The 18,734-nt window shown below is 56.4% G+C and overlaps 1 protein-coding gene across 1 annotated transcript in view; it reads right to left on the reverse strand.

Moving 5' to 3' along the window:
• The window catches only part of GYG2 (glycogenin 2), a 23,451-nt gene that overhangs the window by 3,512 nt on the left and 1,205 nt on the right, over nt 1-18,734 (reverse strand). Inside the window, exons 2-9 of the mRNA XM_025049759.1 lie at nt 16,566-16,707; nt 10,580-10,754; nt 8,955-9,117; nt 7,837-7,963; nt 6,054-6,276; nt 4,478-4,684; nt 3,520-3,618; nt 97-204 (exon numbers count right to left, since the gene is read on the reverse strand). Coding sequence (XP_024905527.1) covers nt 97-204; nt 3,520-3,618; nt 4,478-4,684; nt 6,054-6,276; nt 7,837-7,963; nt 8,955-9,117; nt 10,580-10,754; nt 16,566-16,707 — 1,244 coding nt within the window. The remainder of the gene's footprint in view (nt 1-96; nt 205-3,519; nt 3,619-4,477; nt 4,685-6,053; nt 6,277-7,836; nt 7,964-8,954; nt 9,118-10,579; nt 10,755-16,565; nt 16,708-18,734) is intronic.

Genomic DNA, 18,734 nt, shown 5'->3' on the forward strand with positions numbered 1-18,734 from the left:
CCCCGGGGTCGCCGGGGGTGTGGGGGCGGCCCCCCCCGGGGCCCGCGGAGGGCGCCCAGCTGGACCGCCGCACAGCTGAACGATCGGGATACCCACCTCCAGCGCGTCCTGAGGGCCGGTGTCCCCGGTCGCCTCCACAGGGGGCTCCTGGCTGGGTTCCACGGACCGGTCCGACGGACCACGTTCTGTTTTATCCGCCGGCTTCTAGAAATAGAACCATCCCATCGTGAGTCCGAGGGGAGCTTCCGAAAACAGGAGCCTTAACCAGAAGGACGGAGAGCTCTTTTTTTTTCCCCCCGGGCAAAATAAGATGAGGTTTTACGGGTGACACTGTAGCCTTCTGCAGAGGCTCCGGAGGGGCTGTGCGTCAGCACCCCTGGCCTGACTGCCAGCCACCCACCGTTTCTTACACGAGGGAGACACGACAGGCTCTCCCGGGAGAGACCAAGGCTCGCTTTTCAGAGAGGAATTCGATTAGCTTATACCCAACGCCTACGGAACAGGTGCCCTCAGCGACAGGAAACCATCCAATGACACAGGCTAACAGAAGCATGGATTCGAGAAGGAAAATTTAGGGGGACACTAAAATGAAATTCAAGATTCCGGAAGACTTATCTTAAACATGGCTCCACAGCTGTCGGGAAAAAAATTTTTTTTTGAATTCAGGGAGACTACAGAAGACAACGCAGTCATCGCGGACTTGGTTTTTGTCTTTTTAACTTTAATTTTTTTCGACGTCATAAACTCGGAAGCGCAAATGAACACGCGAGCGCTTTCTGCCACAGGTCCGTCCTGTACGTAAAACCCACAAGCAGAATGACGTTCTCACAGTGAGGGCGCGGAGCCACGTGGCGCGGGTACCCGAAGCGTGGAGCTGTGGGACCCCGGCGGCTCCGTTTCATCGGGCGGGGTCCTCACCGCTCTCTGAGCGACACTCGGAAGCATGTGGCGTCTTCCTTTCGATCTTCGCTGGATTCCTGCTCTTCCCGGCGAAAAGTGTGATTTTCAGGCGGCGAGACTCGTCCCAAAGGCCACAGGTCACAAGTGACACACGGGGATTGGAACTCACATCTCTCTCTGAACCCCCAGCCCTCTGCAGCCCAATGCGAGTGATGCCATTGATTCATCCGCGATCCGCAAAGTTTACGGAAACAACGTGGATTCTACGTAGAGATGAACAAGACGAAGGCACCATTCTAGCTAAAATCACGCATCCCACAAAAGATAGAGCTTTTCCTTACCGGATCCCGCCAGGGTAGGGGACTGTGCGAGATTTGAATCGTGACACTCACAAGTCAAAGGAGGTGGATAACTTACTTTCTCCCGCGGGGACTCACTCTGTTTAATACTGTGGAGCAGAGACATTTGCTGCGATGTGATGGGTCCCTCCGCCTAGCACACAGTAGGTGCTCCAGAGAAAGAGTCGTCCAATCGGATTTGGGAAAATGTCAAAACTATCACCTGCGTTTCTCTCAACGGAGAAGCCGTCAATACATTCCATCTGGGCCAATGCTGCCTCTGAAAGGCTTGAACGCGGGGTTATCTCCTCGCTAAGAAATGGTCAGATAACAGCATAACTTCCGCGCTGCTCTCCGCGGGGACGTGAGCATCTGACGGATTGAACTTCGGCAGGAAGAGAACGTCACGGTACCATTTGCAAACGAGACGCGCGGGCTGATTCGAACGCGGCGGACGTCGGGAGCTGAGGCACCCGCGGAACGATGCAAACGAGACGTGGCACCGCGCGTCCCAGGAGCAGAGGACGGCGACTTGCCTTCCATGCCGCCTTCCGAGACAGAGTCTGGAGGCCGCGTGGAGCCCACGCGGGATCTCGTGCCCCTGCCGCACGCACGACATCAAATGCGACTCTGGCAAACGCCGCTCATTTTTATCCAACAATGATAATGGTTCCGCCGATCCATCCCCCCGCCTCCCCCGGTAAGTAGCTGAAATGTGGGTCACCTGGAAAGACAGGGCTGCAAACTGGTAACAAGACGGACTATTCTTGGCTCAAAGCACAGACAGGGCTGAAGGCTGGAGAGAAGCTTTACGGCAGAAGGACTCGGTCTGGAAGCAGCGGGGTGGAAAGGGGCCCGCGCAGAGCCGCAGGACGCAGGGAGGGGAGGGGCGACCCACACGCGCTCCCGGCCCGAGGGGACGGAGTTGCAGCGAGGAGAAGGGAGGGGTGTCCTTGCGGGACACGCTGAGCTCTGGCCACGGGTCAGTTCTCCCCGAGGCGGTGGCTGCCGAGCGTAGAGAGGAACGGACCTGTTCGACGGCCCGAAAGGACTCAGCGACCGGCGAGGCCGCCTGTACCATTTTTAGCTCCTACGAAACCACGAGTAAAAAGACCGAACCGCTCCAAAAAACAAGAAAAAAAATACACACACATATATGAAAAATCTTATATATTTATTTCACATGTAAAATAAATATAAAATAAATGTATCACATATAATATATCACATATAATATGTAAGTATATATGTTAGATAAGTGTATACAGTTGTGTGTAAGATACATATTTATTACGTACGTGTGCATCGTAAATACATCGTCGCGCCGAGGACCCGGGCAGACATGTCACGCAGCCACGACCCCACCCCCGGGAAGCAGCCTCTACACAGGAATAACAAAACGGAGTCTGCTTTTCGTTTTTCCCGCACTGGGTTCCAGCGCCCCGAAAGAAAATTCAAAAAAATGCAGCGTCACCGGTGCAAGAATCGGCCGGCGGGTGGCAGGATGCCACACAGTGACCTGCAGACGCGGCTGGGTGTGAAATAAAATCCCCGAGCAACAGAGAGTTGGTTTTTCTTTTTCAGCCGATCAGCCCGACCCAGTGCGGCAGGCTGGGAAGGGGGACACGGGGCAAGTGGGACTAAGGGATGGGACAGACGGTGATGCTGACGGTGACGCCGAGTCTCAGAGATACCTTTTCTTGTCGATATTGTATCTGTCCCTCCCCAGCTTGAAATGCCTGGGCGTGGCCCACAGACAGGCCTCCCGGGCTGCTTAGAGCGACTCTGCGCTTACTCATTTTGATGCCTTGTGCTTCGCCCCCACGCTGACCACCCCAAGCTGTCTGCAATACGGGGCTCTCAGCGGCTCCTAGTGGCTCCTCGTGGCAGAGCCGGGAGCAGCTGGAGCCTCAGCACGAGAGCTCGACGGGCAAATTCTTCACATTCCTGGAATGAGCTCCGTCCCATGTTTGACCCCCGTTTGACCCACGCCGGCTGGCACGTGCGGGGGCCGCATCCGGCCCTGCGGAGCGCACTGTGCATCCGTCACGCTCTCCATGGGAGGAACAAAGAGCTCGGGAAAAGCTTCCTCTCTCCACCCCCGGCCTCGGCCCCCAAGACCGATGGTCTGTTCACCTTGGTCAGATGACTGCGACATCACGACTCCAAATCGATTAATGCACAAAGTTGCCTGGACACAATTTATTCCGTGTGATAGCACTGAGCGGTCTGCCTTCCAGCAAACGCGTGGGCTGGAATCTAAGCCTCCTCGGCTGTTCACCGTCAACAAGAAATAGCCGTCGCACAGGCCGAAGCTGCGAATGGCCTTCGATCCGGTGCCCGCACATGCACGCCGGCCGATGGCCTCATAATGATTCCCCTGAGAAGCAAAGAGGACCAGGCGCCTCTCGCTGTGAGCACAGAAAATGAGAAATCTCTAAACAGCGATCATCCGTCCAGTACGTTCGCCGGAAATCGGCAGCAGAGAACAACAGGCGAGTTTCGTGTTTTTTCGCTTCGATTTGGCAAATCTAGTGATTTCTGTTCTCTGCGCACCGACTTCTGCAGATCCAGCCTCAGTGGGGATGAGCAGACGGGCCGATTTTAACCTATGCAAGTCGTCCCAAGCCTGGGGTGCTGGGGACAGCTCTCTGAAAGCCAGATTGGAGGGGCAGAGAAGGTTGGCCTTTCGGACCTGAAGGTTCTGGGCTCCCCCGATGAGTAGATCAGACTGGTCACCCGTTCTCAGCATGCGTCGGACTCTCCTATGCTAAATGATCGCAGACGGGGTGGCTTGGAACCCTGCAGACTGACACGTGCCGGCTGGGGAGGCTAGACCGCCATCGTGCGTGTCCCTGGGCTCACGTCCGGGCGTCGGCAGAGCCGCGTGCCTCCTGCAGATGCCGCCTGGAGAAGGCGGGACCGTGTCCCGTAGCACGGCCCTTGACGTGTTTGAAACGTGGGTTTCAAATCCCACGTGACCTAAGTGGTTTCCAAGTGTGCGACCTCGTGACGAGACACTTGCAGATCTTATGGAGCAGCGCACATCGCCCAGGACCGAAGCACCCACGCCGAGTCCCCGTTCCCAGGTCAGGCAGCGTGTGCAGGTTCTGGGACCGGGGCGTTGCCATGGGACCCAGCACAGTGAGTGGCTGCACCACCATCTAAGTAAATGCAGGGCCCCCGGTGACAGGACAGACTGATTGTCTGTCACACCTGCGTGCAACGTGGGGACTTACCTCTTCCGAATGGCCTCCCTCAGGCGAGGGTGGGGTCCCGGCCACGGCCACGGGCGGCTCCGAAGGGTCCGCAGCGGGCCAAGCCTGGCCAGGCTCTGCTGTTGATTTTGCACACGGCTCCCCGACACCAGGCACCGAATCTGCACACGGCCCCTCGGCTCTGGCTGCTGGATCTGCACACGGCTCCCCAACGCCTCTGAGGTGTGCCTGGACGGAAAGCGGACACGCTCAGTGAGTCCTGTTTACACCTCTGCACCCCTCCGGGTGCCCTCGGAGCCCCAGCCCTGCCTTCCGTGTTCTCCAAACGTTAAGGCCATCGAAGGAACGCCACACGGATTTGCGACACGGTCCCCGAAAACCTGTACGTGACCTATGAATGTGCTGAGTAGGCCAGGCACGGAGCCAGGCCCCCGGAGAACAAGCATGAGAGGTCCCGACCCCTAGGTGACAAGACAGGACGCCTCCAGGGTTACAGACCTCCTGGCAGCATGACAACTCACAAAGTCACCTGTCACGAAACAGACAGGGTGACAGCTTAGCTGGTCCTTGAGGAAGCCGCTGCCACTCTAGTGACAAGGACCCTCGGCCCATGTTTCCAGGTGTCATTTCTCAGAGCCACCTGACTGTACCTCTCTGTTCCACCTAAGACCCGACGCCTGCAAACCGCCCGGCTAAAAACAGCGGCACAGTCGGCGGCGTCAACGCAAATCACGCCTATTCGCACGTGTCGAATGATCAGAGACATGCTTCGTCCCCCCAGAAAAGCAGACCCTAGCGCCCCCAGACCCAAACCACACACCAGAGAAATACGGCTTCTTTTCAGTTTTCCAAGCTCCGCATTTCCTGATATTTGTCAGTAACTGTGGTAGTTTAAAAAAAAAAATTCAGGAAACAGTTCCCTGAGACCAAATTTCAAAAGATCTTTTGCGAGGCGAATGTGCGCACATTAAGTCGAGGGCAGACACTTCACAGCGTAGGCTTATCGTTCCGTGTCTCAAAACACCGAGTCGGTGTCGATCGACCATTTTTCAAAGCCCTCTTCAGACGCTCCCTCCAACGGCAGAGTCGACGGACGGTCTAAAGCGGGAAATGTCCGTCCGACGACACAGTCATCGGTCACCGTCACCATCCACCTGCGAGCGGCTCTTGCCCTGCTGAGGGCGGCTAATTTCCATAATTTTAAAGTTCTGCGTGATTTACGTGGCCGCCCCCTGCCTCTCAGCGGCGCCATTTCTGCCCATGAAACGGTCACTATTTTAAGCCCGAAAGGAAAAAGGAAAAGTTGCCTGTCTGTCCAGCATCCTCCTGCGTGAAACACAGAAAACGGAAAAGCAGCGTCTACACAGAATAAAGGAGCGTTTATCTGCTGTTTTATTCTCGACTCTGCCTATTTTCTTTCGAGTTTCCAATCGCGGTCTCGTTGGCATCGCATATGGCGTACGGTCCACGTGCGTGACAGGGCGGTGCGGTCGTGACCCACGCTCTGCCTGGGACCGCCGTGTCGTCACCGTGCGGAGTGACTACATTCCCGCCCCTGCGCCCAGCGCCCGGCGCCCCCGCGGAGTGTCCCGCGTACCGTGCGCGCGGGCGGCACGTGCGGGTCCTGGTGGCGGACGCTGCCGTAGAGCGGGAGGACGCTGCCGTGGTAGATGCCCCACCACAGGTTGAGGAAGGACGCCTCGTGCTGCGGGACCGGCCCGCAGCTGCCGTCCAGAACTGAGCCGCTCTGCGGGTTGTACTTATAGTTCCAAGGCTTCGTGGACCCCAAAAAGTGGACCACCTTGACGCTGGAACCGAACCTGAGGAGGACACGGAAAAAAAGGCTCTGCTTTCTGCTCGAAAGGGGCGGGACGTGCACGGAAAGCCCCCCGGCCACCACGAGGACCCGCGTCACAGGCCACGGCGTGTGGACGTGCGGCTCACGTGTTGGGGACGCGCGTGGCATCGCTACTCGTTGGACCGACAGATATTTCGCTGAAACATACTTAAAAAAAAAATTAATCGACATGAGTGGTGCCATTTCACTGTGTAGATGCCGAGGGACACAGCCGTGACCCACTGAGACCGTCCTGGAAACGGGAAAAATAAGTCGGCGGTCTCGTAAAGACGAATGGTACGCGAGGCCAAATCATCATCTCCTGAAGAAAAGGGACCAAAAAGTAATAATACTCCCTTTTATAGTAGATAATGAAAGCTGCAAACCACAAACTTGGCTGCTTTTTATGAGATTGCGAATTTTCCGTTCTCGGCCTCGAAAAAAAGTTTCTCTATCATCACCACCCTCATCACCCAGAACGTTCCTGGACATTTTTTGTGTCTGCGATCACCTTCCCAGGAAATTTTAACCACCACAGTCACACTGCATATCTGCGTTCCGTGGGTGCTTCACATATGAAAACGGATGCACTGTTTTTACCTCCTTAAAAACCAATTTCTGCCTCTTTCAACGGCTGCCGTTAAAGATGCCCGCTTCACACTCGCTCACCCTCTAGATTCGGCCCCGGGTTTCCGTTTCTGTTTACGACAACGCCACCTAGAGCGGATCTCAAATATTTTGGTTCCGGGACCTCTAGCCATCCTTAAGACCAACCGCCGAGGACCGAGAGTCTACACATATTAACTGCACCGGAAATGCAAACTGAGAAATGAGGAAACGTCTCTATCGATGCGTTCGAAAAACAACCCGCCCATTAGACGGGAACGTTCGTTTCTGACTGTTCGGCTGTACCATTCATCGTCGTGATTCATGATGGATAGCAGAGCTATTGAAAAATAACTATATTTTCAAAGAATTGTGAAAAAATTAATGACACCGCCCATCCTAAGAAACACAGCTGGTTCGCAGTGTCTGGCTCCGCATTTAGTGTCTTACTGTATCACGTCAGAGACCGTTGCTGTAAAACCCGTCTGTATGCTTATGGGGGAGAGAGAGAAGGAGAGAGGGAGAGAGAGAGAGAGAGAGAGAGAGAGACAGAGAGAGAGAGACAGAGAGAGACAGAGAGAGAGAGACAGAGAGAGACAGAGAGAGACAGAGACAGAGAGACAGAGAGAGAGAGAGAGAGAGAAGAGGGAAAAAAAATCTTAGAATTAATTTCTTTGAGTCATTTTGACTCCCAGACACTTGACAGAGCTGTGGGGGAACCCCCAGGGGTTCCCTGGGCAACGCTTTGGGGACCACTCCCCTTACGCCTGGCCGCCGTGAGCGCCGATCATTTAAAGCGGTGTGCGAGCCCGGGAACGACCGATCCTTTTGAATACGCCCGAAGCGGACACAGACTCCAGTAGACGAGCTTGCTCCTCGGCGGCAGCCCCAGAAGGATGTTGGGGGTGGGGGGAGGGGGCTGCGGCCGTGAACTTACTGCCTGAAAGCCGGGCTGTAGGTGTACGCCGTGCTGCTGCTCAGGTTGTAGGTGAAGGGCAGGTGCTTGCGGATGTCGGCCGTCGGCCAGCTGCTGAAGAAACTGTTCAATAAGCCCTGATCGGCCCCTGGGGACACAACAGACACCCGCGGACGTGAGCGCTGGACCGTGCGAGGCCCCAGCCGCGTGCGAGGTTCGTGGGAAAGCCACACCCGAAGCCAGCACGGCCCAGGTCCCTCCCGACCTCATGTCCCTCTTCCCCGTCTGTCAAAACACGGTCGTCGCCTCAGACGTGGACATTACTTCGATCTTTACCGATTGCCATCAATCTTTATCAACTGCCGGTCCTGAGTCACCGTCTATGGGGACACCGCTGACGACGATGAATTTAGACCACTTACGGTAATGCCATTAATGACTACCGCGCCATCATTAACGGATGCCATGGACTAACGCCGTTCATTTAAAGAGTGCGTCGTCTCCCCAAAATTCCCCACCCACAATCCAAACGATCGATCATGAAATCAGACACCGCCCTCCCCCCCAAATCCTCTGTTCCCCCTTTTCGGCCGGCTTCGTTAACTCCTCGGCCTTCCCGAGAACCCATTCTGCATTGGTCTAGTATTTCCTTCTGCGTGACAAAAATCCTAGCAGTGGCCCTGTCTATCGACGCTCGTTTCGTGCCATATCTGCCTTCTGCTTGGCTCACTTTAAAGTTCCCCTTTATTCTACATGCGGGGCCGGCCAGCTACAGTCTGCATCTGTTTTCGTAAACAAGCCTGTCCTGGGACGCAGCCACGCTCACTGGCTCATGGCTCGTCACTGGCTACGTTCCCTATACAACTGCGGGGTTAAGTCTCTGTGACGGACACCACGTGGCCCGCCGAGCTAAAAATGTAGCGCCTGGCATTTTAGGGAAGATTTGCCAGCGCACGCCCCGTGAGCAGAATCGGGGAGCCGTTCCTCCCATCCGCAGAAGATGTTTTCCGTGGCTCTCTCGTGGCGCGTCTGCTTACCAGCTTCTTCACGTCTGTGCGTCACCCTCCCCCTCGCCTGGACGTGATGGGGACGGGGCACAGGGACACAGGGACAGGCACGTCCAGCTTCTCGGCACTTACCGTCGAAGCTGCCGTGGTCGGTGGCGTGCTGCAGCAGCAGCCTGTGCGTCTCCAGAGAAGGTTGGAAGACAAAGACCCCGCTGTTGAAGCAGTCCGGCCAGCCGGGGTCCGGGGCCGCCGACAGCTCGCTGCGCTCGAACAGCTCGTCGATGTTGCTCAGCACCTGGCCAGGGACAGCAGGGGACCCTGGGGAACAGCTCTGTGACACCCGGTTCTCCAGTGAGGAATCCAGGGCGGGTTTGAAGACGGGCGACGGCGTCCAAGGACCAGAACCCACCCCCCTCCCCGGTTTCCTGAGCGACTGTTTTATCTGGGGCTTGCACGGTCGTGCGCCACGTAACGACATTTCGGCCAACGACGGACGGAGGACCCGCCAACGGCCCCGTAGGATTATAACGGAGTGGGAAAATGTGGTGACCTTGTGCGCATCGTAAAGTCACAGCCACCGTAACGTGGGGATATGACGCCCTACGCTGCTGTGAACACGGCCAGCCGTAGCAAAGTGCAGCACACACGGTCACGCTCGGCACTGGCGCTTGATGAGGACAACAAATGGGCACGCCCGCGGTTCCTGTCTGCACTACACTAGACTTCGCGTGGCTGTGCTAGAGTGCGCTCTTTCTCCTCATGTACAAAGGAAAGCGTTGGCTGTCACCGGCAAGCCAGGTTCTGCCGGCCGCAGCCGTGGGCATCTCACGGGTCCTGCCTCTCTGCGTGGCACCACGGGCCCCGGGCGCGAGTCGATCTCCTGTTCTGTGCGGTGACGTGCTGCAGAGATTTCTAGCGCAGGAGCTAGAGCCTGTCCCGTGGACGTCTGCCTAAGCAAGCTCTGGGACGTCCCCGTCGTTACGTGGCACAAGATCCCACATAACACGGAGGACACCATGAGCAAGACGGCTGTCCGGTGGGTCCCCAGCCATCGAACTCACAGCGCCTCTGAGACTCGCTGACCTTCTGCAGGTCCTTACGGCCCTCTATGGAGCTCTCCTGACCACACGTGAGACCCCCAACCCCGGACGCCCGGCCACAGAGAGGTCTGCAGAGCAACGCGACGTCATCTGTCGACGGCCGGGAAAGCGTGGTGAGCGGCTGCCGGCCCCCGCAACGCACGTCGGCTCCCTAAACTGTGCCTTTGGGGGGAAAGGGAGCCGTCTGCGCAACCCGGAACGGACCCCCCCCCAGAACGCCAACTGTTATCTACATTCTGGCTTGCCGAGGGCCGTCTTGGAGAGCGCCTACGGTGGGCACATGTGCTTCGGGCCACTCTCCCACGTGACACGTGGGGCGCGAAGCCCAACGAGCCAGCCGCGGCCGTCCAATGAGGACCACGAGATTCAATCTACAATCAAGGGACGATTCCTTTTCTGCTGGTCATTGTTCTACTTGGCATCGGCGAAATCGTGTGATCGGAAACCGCGCTTGGGGAAGGGACGTGACTCCGAGGACCTCCGCGTCCTCGGCGGGGTCTCGTGCCAGGCTCGTGGAGAGGTCCCACTTGGTTTTGACGGGCTGAATGTAGAGGCGGGGGACAGATGCACGTCGCCCGGCGGAAATCCGCCAGCAAGGGCCAGCAGCGCTGCGTAGCGCCCGAGCCTCGCGCGCCCCACCCCGCCCGGCGTACTCACCAGGGTGTCTGCATCCAGGAACACGCACTTGCCGTACTGCGTGAGGGTCCAGCAGTGCAGCTTGGTGAGGGTGACCCCCAGCTCGGGTCTCCTGAGGAAGGCCAGGTGGACGTCGTCCGCGCTGTCAACCAGGTTCACCTCTATGACCTCGTCAAACACTCGAGACAGGACGAGCCTGGAAAGACACGCGCCCGGCTCTGGGAGGACGGCGGAGGATTCGCCGTGGGGCCCGCGCCTGCAACAGCAAAGCCCTTCGGGTTTCGCAGACGGGGGACGCGGACGCCCGCACGTCAGCCAACGTTGGCCGCGGGCGGGACACCTGTCCCCACCGGTCGCCCGCTCTCGACTTTAGCGCAGACTCGGAAAGCGTGAGAAACACGGACGGGCGCGTCTGGAGACCGGCGGACTCAGCCACATTCTTAGGAAGGCGATTTCATTTCATTTTATTTTTACTATTAGCTTTTTTTTCCAAAATGCCTCAGCACTTAGGGCTGCAGGCTGAGCAGAAACCCACCAACCAACGTTCACTCAAACCTCTATCAGTGTTTCCTTTCTGCGTTCAAAAGCCACATTGCTGGCGGCCTGCACGGCCGAGGTTCAAATTGTGAACAAACGCCTTTTACCAAGACAAAACGGCCTCTCTTCCATTGATTGATCGATCGATTGAGCGTAAAGGATCGTTCATCATCGCCTAGAATATCTTGCGATGAGAGAAAATTTACGAAGGGCTGGGGAAAAAAATGCTGGGAGCACGTTACGGATACGGGGAGACCATCACGAGAGGTCCCAGTCGCCAAAGCGGAAAGAATTTGAGCGTGACAAGGAACAGCAAACCCAAAGGGTACAGCGAATATTCATCGGTCAACGCTGACGTCATAATCGAATGAGGAAGTAAACGGGGAAAACCGAACATCGCCGTGACCTGGCGAACACCAGTGCCAAGTACGGCACAGCACACTCAGCAGCGGTCAGTCCCCGCGGTGGTCAAGGTGCTGAGGAGAAACAGCACGTTTCCAGAATCAAATGCTACGTCCCCCAAGACGGTTACGCATCACAGCGTTTCCCGTTGGCCCCGAGACGTCTCGCCGGGCGCTTCTGGCTGCAGTGTGTAGTGTGACGTCACGGTCGCGACCTCAACCCCGAGGTCTGCCGCGAAACGTCTCGCTTTCGTTACTCGGTCCGCATCGCTCTGGTATGTCGATGGTCTTTAGGAAGAAACGACATCGTTTTGTTTTTTTTTTAATAGCTTGCTGTTTTCAGTACCGGTACCTGCATTTACAAAACAGAGTAATTCCGGATCGCTGACGATGTCAAATTGCTAGAAAACGCAGTATTCCTACGCGTGACGTGCATATCCTTCCCGAACAGTCGACCGCGGAAGAGGCGTCCGATGAATCCGATGTATCTGTCCATTCCCGTGACGAGAGGCCACGTCCGCTCAGCAATAACGCCAAGAACTTGTGCATTTTACTGCCACATGGAAAACCAGTCAGATTTGCTTCAGCCTCAAAGAGCGTATTTATGTAAAATTAAATGAACGCCGGCAGCGAGCCACGCTTTTTTTTTTTTTTCCTAAATGAGAAATGGGTTAAAAAGAGGGAAAAAAATCGTAACTTTACAGTGGGGAAACAAACCCCACAGACACCGCGTGGCGAAAGGATCCGAGTCGATGTCACCAATAACCGGACACGGCAGCATCACACACTCTCGCAGACAAGACACGCCGAGGAGCGGTCCAGGCTCCGGACTATCATTTATTTATTTATTTATTTATTTTAGCCAAAAAAGACGTGTGCGCTCCATCTAACCACGAGAAAACACCAGCCAAAGCCTCACGGAAACGTATGCCACGGAACGACGAACCGGTTCCCTTAAAACGGGCCAAGGTCCTGATACGTAAACGAAGAAAGAAGTGTTGTCCCAGCTGAGACAGGAACGAGGGGCAGCGCGGGGCAGGGCGTGGGCTCCAGCTCCGACGGCGGAACAGACTCACGCGGGGTCAGACGCGCAGCCTCTACTCTCAGAATGGTCCGTGTACCGTCGACAGCTGGATGATCTGCTCATTTTCCCGAGCTGAGAGTGTCTCTCTTTGTAAAAAGATTTTTAAATCTTTTCACGTTCACCACGATCACGGGGATATTTAACTCGAGTCCTACAGATTTTTTTTTTCCTTATATTTACCGTAGTTTGTCCCCCACATTGCACTGCACGGAGGAGATGGTTTCTCCATGCCACGCATTGCCCATCGATGCTGCGAAAGTTGCACATTCCTTTGCTACTGCTTTTCAACGGTCAATAGACACGTTGAAACTTCTATTTTCCACCGCACGTAAAAATAGTCGTCGTCGATCTCGTCACCGCAGACAGGACAGTGGTGTCACCAGACGCCCCCTCTCTACCCCGCTCTCTGCTCCCCAATCAGCTGCCGTGGGCCGTGGTAATTCAAGGCCATTTTCATCATCAGGCACCGCTGCCCGTACGACTCACTGTCAGGTGTAGACAGTGACTCGTTCAGCGCGGCCTCGTGCATGCCGTTTGCGCTTTCTCAGAGTCCCATTTCACTTTGCTCGAGGACATCGTCAAGCCAACGTTTTTCCCCATGGTCTAAATAAAATTGCTGGCATTGCGCACATTTCAAGCATCTCTACTTTTTCTTTCGAGTTACACTCACTGGGCTGAATACGGACATCTCCTTTCGAGATCATTGTGTCTCGAAAGTTCTGCGTCGACCGCCTCAACCAGAGCGATGCTCACGGGACAGTCCATGGAAAACCGCTTCTCGGAGGCGACACGGGACGTGAGCTGTTCATTCCCTCCACGCCGTCCCGTCTGCTTTTCATTTCCGTGATGAAAACTCCTATCACCGCACAGCTGTCGGAGCTGCTGGCCACCTCTTTATGCCTTTCGGTTGTGTTTTCCCGGACGTGTATTCACGCTTTCTCGTCGAACAGCATTCAGAGTCACTTCAGCTCGAAGAAAGCACCATCACGCCACAAATTCCCTCCCCCCGCCCCCCGCTTTCCGCCCAGCCATTTACGGAATTCGTGACACGCTCACGATGGGGGTGGGTGGGGAGCCACGCTCTACGTCGCTACAAATACCATTGCAATTTATGTTCTCAGCGCGGCCTCGTGCATGCGGTTTGCGCTTCCTCAGAGTCCCATTTCACTTTGCTCGAGGACATCGTCAAGCCAACGTTTTTCCCCATGGTCTAAATAAAATTGCCGGCATTGCGCATATTTCGAGCATCTCTACTTTTTCTTTCGAGTTACACTCACTGGGCTGAATACGGACATCTCCTTTCGAGATCATTGTGTCTTGAAACTTCTGCGTCGACCACCTCAACCAGGGCGATGCTCACGGGACACTCCATCGAAAACCCCTTGTCCGAGGCGACACGGGACGTGAGCTGTGCGTTCCCTCCACGCCGTCCCGTCTGCTTTTCATTTCCGTGATGAAAAGTCCTATTAACGCACAGCTGTCGGAGCTGCTGGCCACCTCTTTACACCTTTCGGTCGTGTTTTCCCGGACGTGTATTCACGCTTTCCCGTCGAACAGCATTCAGAGTCACTTCAGCTCGAAGAAAGCACCATCACGCCACAAATTCCCTCCCCCCGCCCCCCGCTTTCCGCCCAGCCATTTACGGAATTCGTGACACGCTCACGATGGGGGTGGGTGGGGAGCCACGCTCTACGTCGCTACAAATACCATTGCAATTTATGTTCTCAAATGCTTTGCGTCGGCACCGCCTGTTCCCTAAAGCAAATTCCTAGGAGCGCGATGAAGGTTTTGCAATGCAACTTGCTTGACGCCATGAGCACGGGCCCCGTGGCGGAAGGCTCGCCCCCCCCAACTTCGCGCTGGCACCTCGCAGCCCGGAAGGGCGGTGGTCTCCCGGTGGCTTTTAGTCACGGTCACCGCCTCCGACGGTCCCGACCGGACCCACAGCGCACAAGTCCTCGACCCTCGCAATGACCGCGAAAGACGTCACGTGTCCCATAAGACGCCAGCCCCGCCTGCAACGCCGAAGCCTTCTCTGCATCCGTGGGCACCGTAGTAAAGAAGTCTGACGTCATCCAGATGTGTTGTGTCCTCTTGGCAGACGAACCTGCTTCGATCCGTCTCGAAGAGATACAGAACTCTTTACCGTTGCCACGACAGAAACGCGTCAAATTTTATCCATGTTCTGGGTTTTTATTTGGATTTCGAGGCTCACTTTCCTCCGCTGCTCCTTCAAATGCGGCCTCATCGGTTGCGAAACAAAACGTGGGGACACTTTCCGCAGATGCGTCTCTGCTTGTGGAGACGAGGTCACTGGCTCTGAGCCTCTCCCCTCGTGCATCTGTTCCAAGATCCCTTCCCTGCAAACCTCTCCTGCAACACCACCAGCATCTGCCGGGACCTGACGTCACGATTTCTCTCACGGGGTTCACGTGTTAGTGACCATGACTCGCTCCGCGCCTCTGCCCATGTCGGTCTTTCCCTGTTCTGACAGCCACTTGCTTCTCAGCTCAGTCTGTCCCCGTACCCTGCTGCTTCTCAACGAGCCCATCTTTCTCGGAAACCACCACGTTTCTGTCTCCCTCTGTCGCAAGCACACTATTCTCGTGGACTTGAGAGTGACGAGCCCACGCTGAGCCGGAGACCATTCTCTGAGGCTCCCTGCTGCTTTTAATTCTCCTGCCGGATGTGGGAAGTCGGCTCTCCCGGCGATGGTCCCTCGGGAGGGGGCGGGTCCCCCGGTCCCCTGAGTAAGTACACGCTTAGGACCAGAATTCCCCTTTTCAAATCGGAAACCGGAGAGCTGAATGAGGTAAGCTGCTATCTGTCCTTTAACGATTTAACAAACGAGAGGACAGGAACTCCCCGGAGCCAGCGCTAACTGGGACCGGTCCTCCCAACACTGCCTGAAGCCGTCTTCGAATTCGGGGCATCCCCATGTCCCCAGATGATGTTTGTTCTCAATGCCAAAAAAAAAAAAACCAGACCCTGACTCCTGCCTGGTGATGGCCAGCCCCTGACTCCAGCCGCCATGTCCTGAGCTCCCGGCAGGGAGCAAGGCCACCCGTCTAGCAGGCACGTCCATCTATGACGCTGGGTCCCCTGCAGCGTGAAGTGGCTGGCTGCCAACGGGGAGTGCCACTCAGCCTCGGCCTGTGCTGTGCCCCCTAAGTGTCCCCCACACCGGAGTCTCCCCGTCCTTCCTCAGACCCTCGCCTCAGCCTCGATGACCACACGCCGTAAGGTAACTCACAGTCCGTCACCGTGGGGAGTAGGTGGCAGAGCAGAGCTCAGAGGGACAGAGATCGCAGAGCAAGCTGGGCTGTGAGCCGTACCACCCCACTGCCCAAGGGGCGTTGACGTGACAACCGTGCTCCTGAGCCTCACCGAGCACCGAGCACACGGACACACGGCCACGCTCTGAGCTGTCACCTCAGCCGCCTGGCTGAGCTCTTTACAGGCTCACGGCAAACACAGACATGCAGCCACCGGCACGATGGAACACCATGCACGGCCACCGGAAACACCACACGCGTGGTCCCAGGGGTCAAGCCTAGAGCAGGACAGACGCCCGACGCGTGGCAGAGTCCTCGTCGGCCCGCTGGGACACGTGACAGAGCCAAACGTGTGGTCGCGGCTCTGGGGCTTACATCTTCAACTTGGTTCCCGGCGGCTGCTTTTCAAAGTCCCTCGGCCTTCAGCCTGCTTCACGACAGCTGCTCCGCACACTCCCCTCCCCGCCCCCCAAGCCGGCTTTGGAATGTCTGCAGTTGTCACAGCGGGCGGCTGCGTGCCAGACCTCTGAGCTGTGTCACACAGCACGGCAGCGTTCCCCGCTTGGGTGACGGCTCGAGGGCCCTTGACGCGTGTCGGACGCCCAGACTGAGTGCCGGAGGTCCCATCCCTGGCACCTCGTCGTGCGTAGGGGACCTCGCTTCGACAGGAGGAAGAGCCAGCGGGACACGGCTGCGCCTCCGAGTCTTACCTGAGCAGGCCGGACACCTGAGGAGTGATCAACACCACCAGCATCCTGGTCGCCCTGTGGTTTCTCAGGGACTGGCCCAGGACCAGGGCCCCCTGGCAGTAGACGTCATTGGTGGCCAGCGTGACAAACGCCTGGTCGGACACTGTGGATAGAGAGAGAGACTCAGAGTGACGCTCCTGGAGGGTCTCGTGGCACCGTGCGGTTGATTCCTGCTCATCGCTGCTCCTCTCTCAAGCTCCTCACGCGGTGCGGGGCACCGTCTATTCCCACGTGTTTGTCGGTGACATTCCACGTCCAGCCTGTCACGGACACACACGCACGCACACACATGCACAAGCACGCACACACATGCACAGACGCAGACACAAACACGCACATGCAGACGCACACACATGCATGCACACACAGACACACACGCACGCACACACATGCACAAGCATGCACACACATGTGCACAGACACACATGCACACGCCGCCCACAGAGACACACAAACATATGCACACACGCATGCATGCGCACACACATGAACATGCACACACATGCACAGATGCACACACATGCATGCATGCACACACAGACACAAACGCACGCATGCACACATGCACATGCACGCACACGCACCCACACACACGCACACACAAACCCACACGCGCACCCACACATGCACATGCACACACATGTGCGCACACGCACATGCACGTGCACATGCACACACAGACATGAGCACACACATGCACATGCATGCGCACACATGTGCACAGACACCCATGCATACGCCACCCACAGAGACACGCAGACATATGCACACACGCATGCACGCACATGCACAGACGCAGACACAAACACGCACGTACACGCACAGGCACACACATGCATGCACACACAGATACAAACACGCACGCGCACACATGCACGCACATGCACGTACACAGACACAAACATGCATGTACACACACAGGCGCCGCCGACTCCCACGGCTGTGACCCCGTCTGTCCTTTGGCATCCAAGTCCCCGAAGGGCCCCCCAAACCGTGGACTCTTAGGGTGAAAACAAAGTGGAGGGTGGAAGCCACCGTCCGACGCCCTGAGTTGCACGAAGACGCCCCCCTCTCCCCCCGACTGCGAGGGCGGAGCTGTGCAGAGCAGCGGTCACGCCCGGTCAACGCGGCCCACGCCCCGTGTCGCCAAGACGTCGACACCCAGGCACGGACCGCCACGGAGACGGCAGCAGGAAACTGCGTCGTTTCAGGATCCAAAACGTCCTCGGTTCCCTGACGGCTCCACAGGACAGAAACTCAAGCGGCAGACCCCGCGTACGGCCGTCCAAAGTCTGAGCGCCTATTCGGGACGGGGACTTCTGCAGGGACTTTTAAACAGTTCAACTCGTGGGCCCCCAAGAGCACGGTGTCAGGACGAAGGCAGCGGCACCAACGAACCTGTGCCCCGTGCATGGCGCCGGGCTGTCTGCGGACATCGAAATGCACAGCACGCAGCCCGGGGCCGGAATAGACGTCAACTCTCAAAGGATAGACTGTCCCCGGTCCCCGGTCCCCGTCCAGGCCCCGTGCCCTGCCCCGGGCAGCGCGGGGAGCCAGGCCAAAAGGCTCACCCACGGGCTAACGTCACCAGGGCGGCTGTGGGGCCTGCTCCCCTGGGCTGACGCCCTGACCCTTACATTCGCGGGGCCAAGTCCCAAATGCACCTGCTCCAACACACGTTCTGGGGGCTTCCTCTTTCAAGAGCAAATGACCAGATTCCTGTCGTGGCCACTGCGAGTTGAGTACTGGGGACAGCAAAGTTCAGACCTCAAGTCTGCAGAGCAAAAGGTTCTCTATCTGGGCATCGAGATCTATCTACTATCTGCCTTCCATCTGTCTAATCTAATCTAACCTATCTGTCATCTATCTATCATCTATCATCTATCTGTCATCTATCTATCATCTGTAATCAATGTATCTGTCATCTACCTATCTATCATCTATAATGTATCATCTATCTATCATCTATAATGTGTCATCTATTTATCTATCATCTATAATGTATCATCTATCTATCACCTATAATGTGTCATCTATCTGTTATCTATCTGTCATCTATCTATCATCTATAACGTATCATCTATCTATCTACCAGCTATAATGTATCATCTATCTATCATCTATAATGTA

Source organism: Pteropus alecto, unplaced genomic scaffold (assembly GCF_000325575.1).
Source record: "Pteropus alecto unplaced genomic scaffold, ASM32557v1 scaffold96, whole genome shotgun sequence".
Taxonomy (NCBI): Eukaryota; Metazoa; Chordata; class Mammalia; order Chiroptera; family Pteropodidae; genus Pteropus; species Pteropus alecto.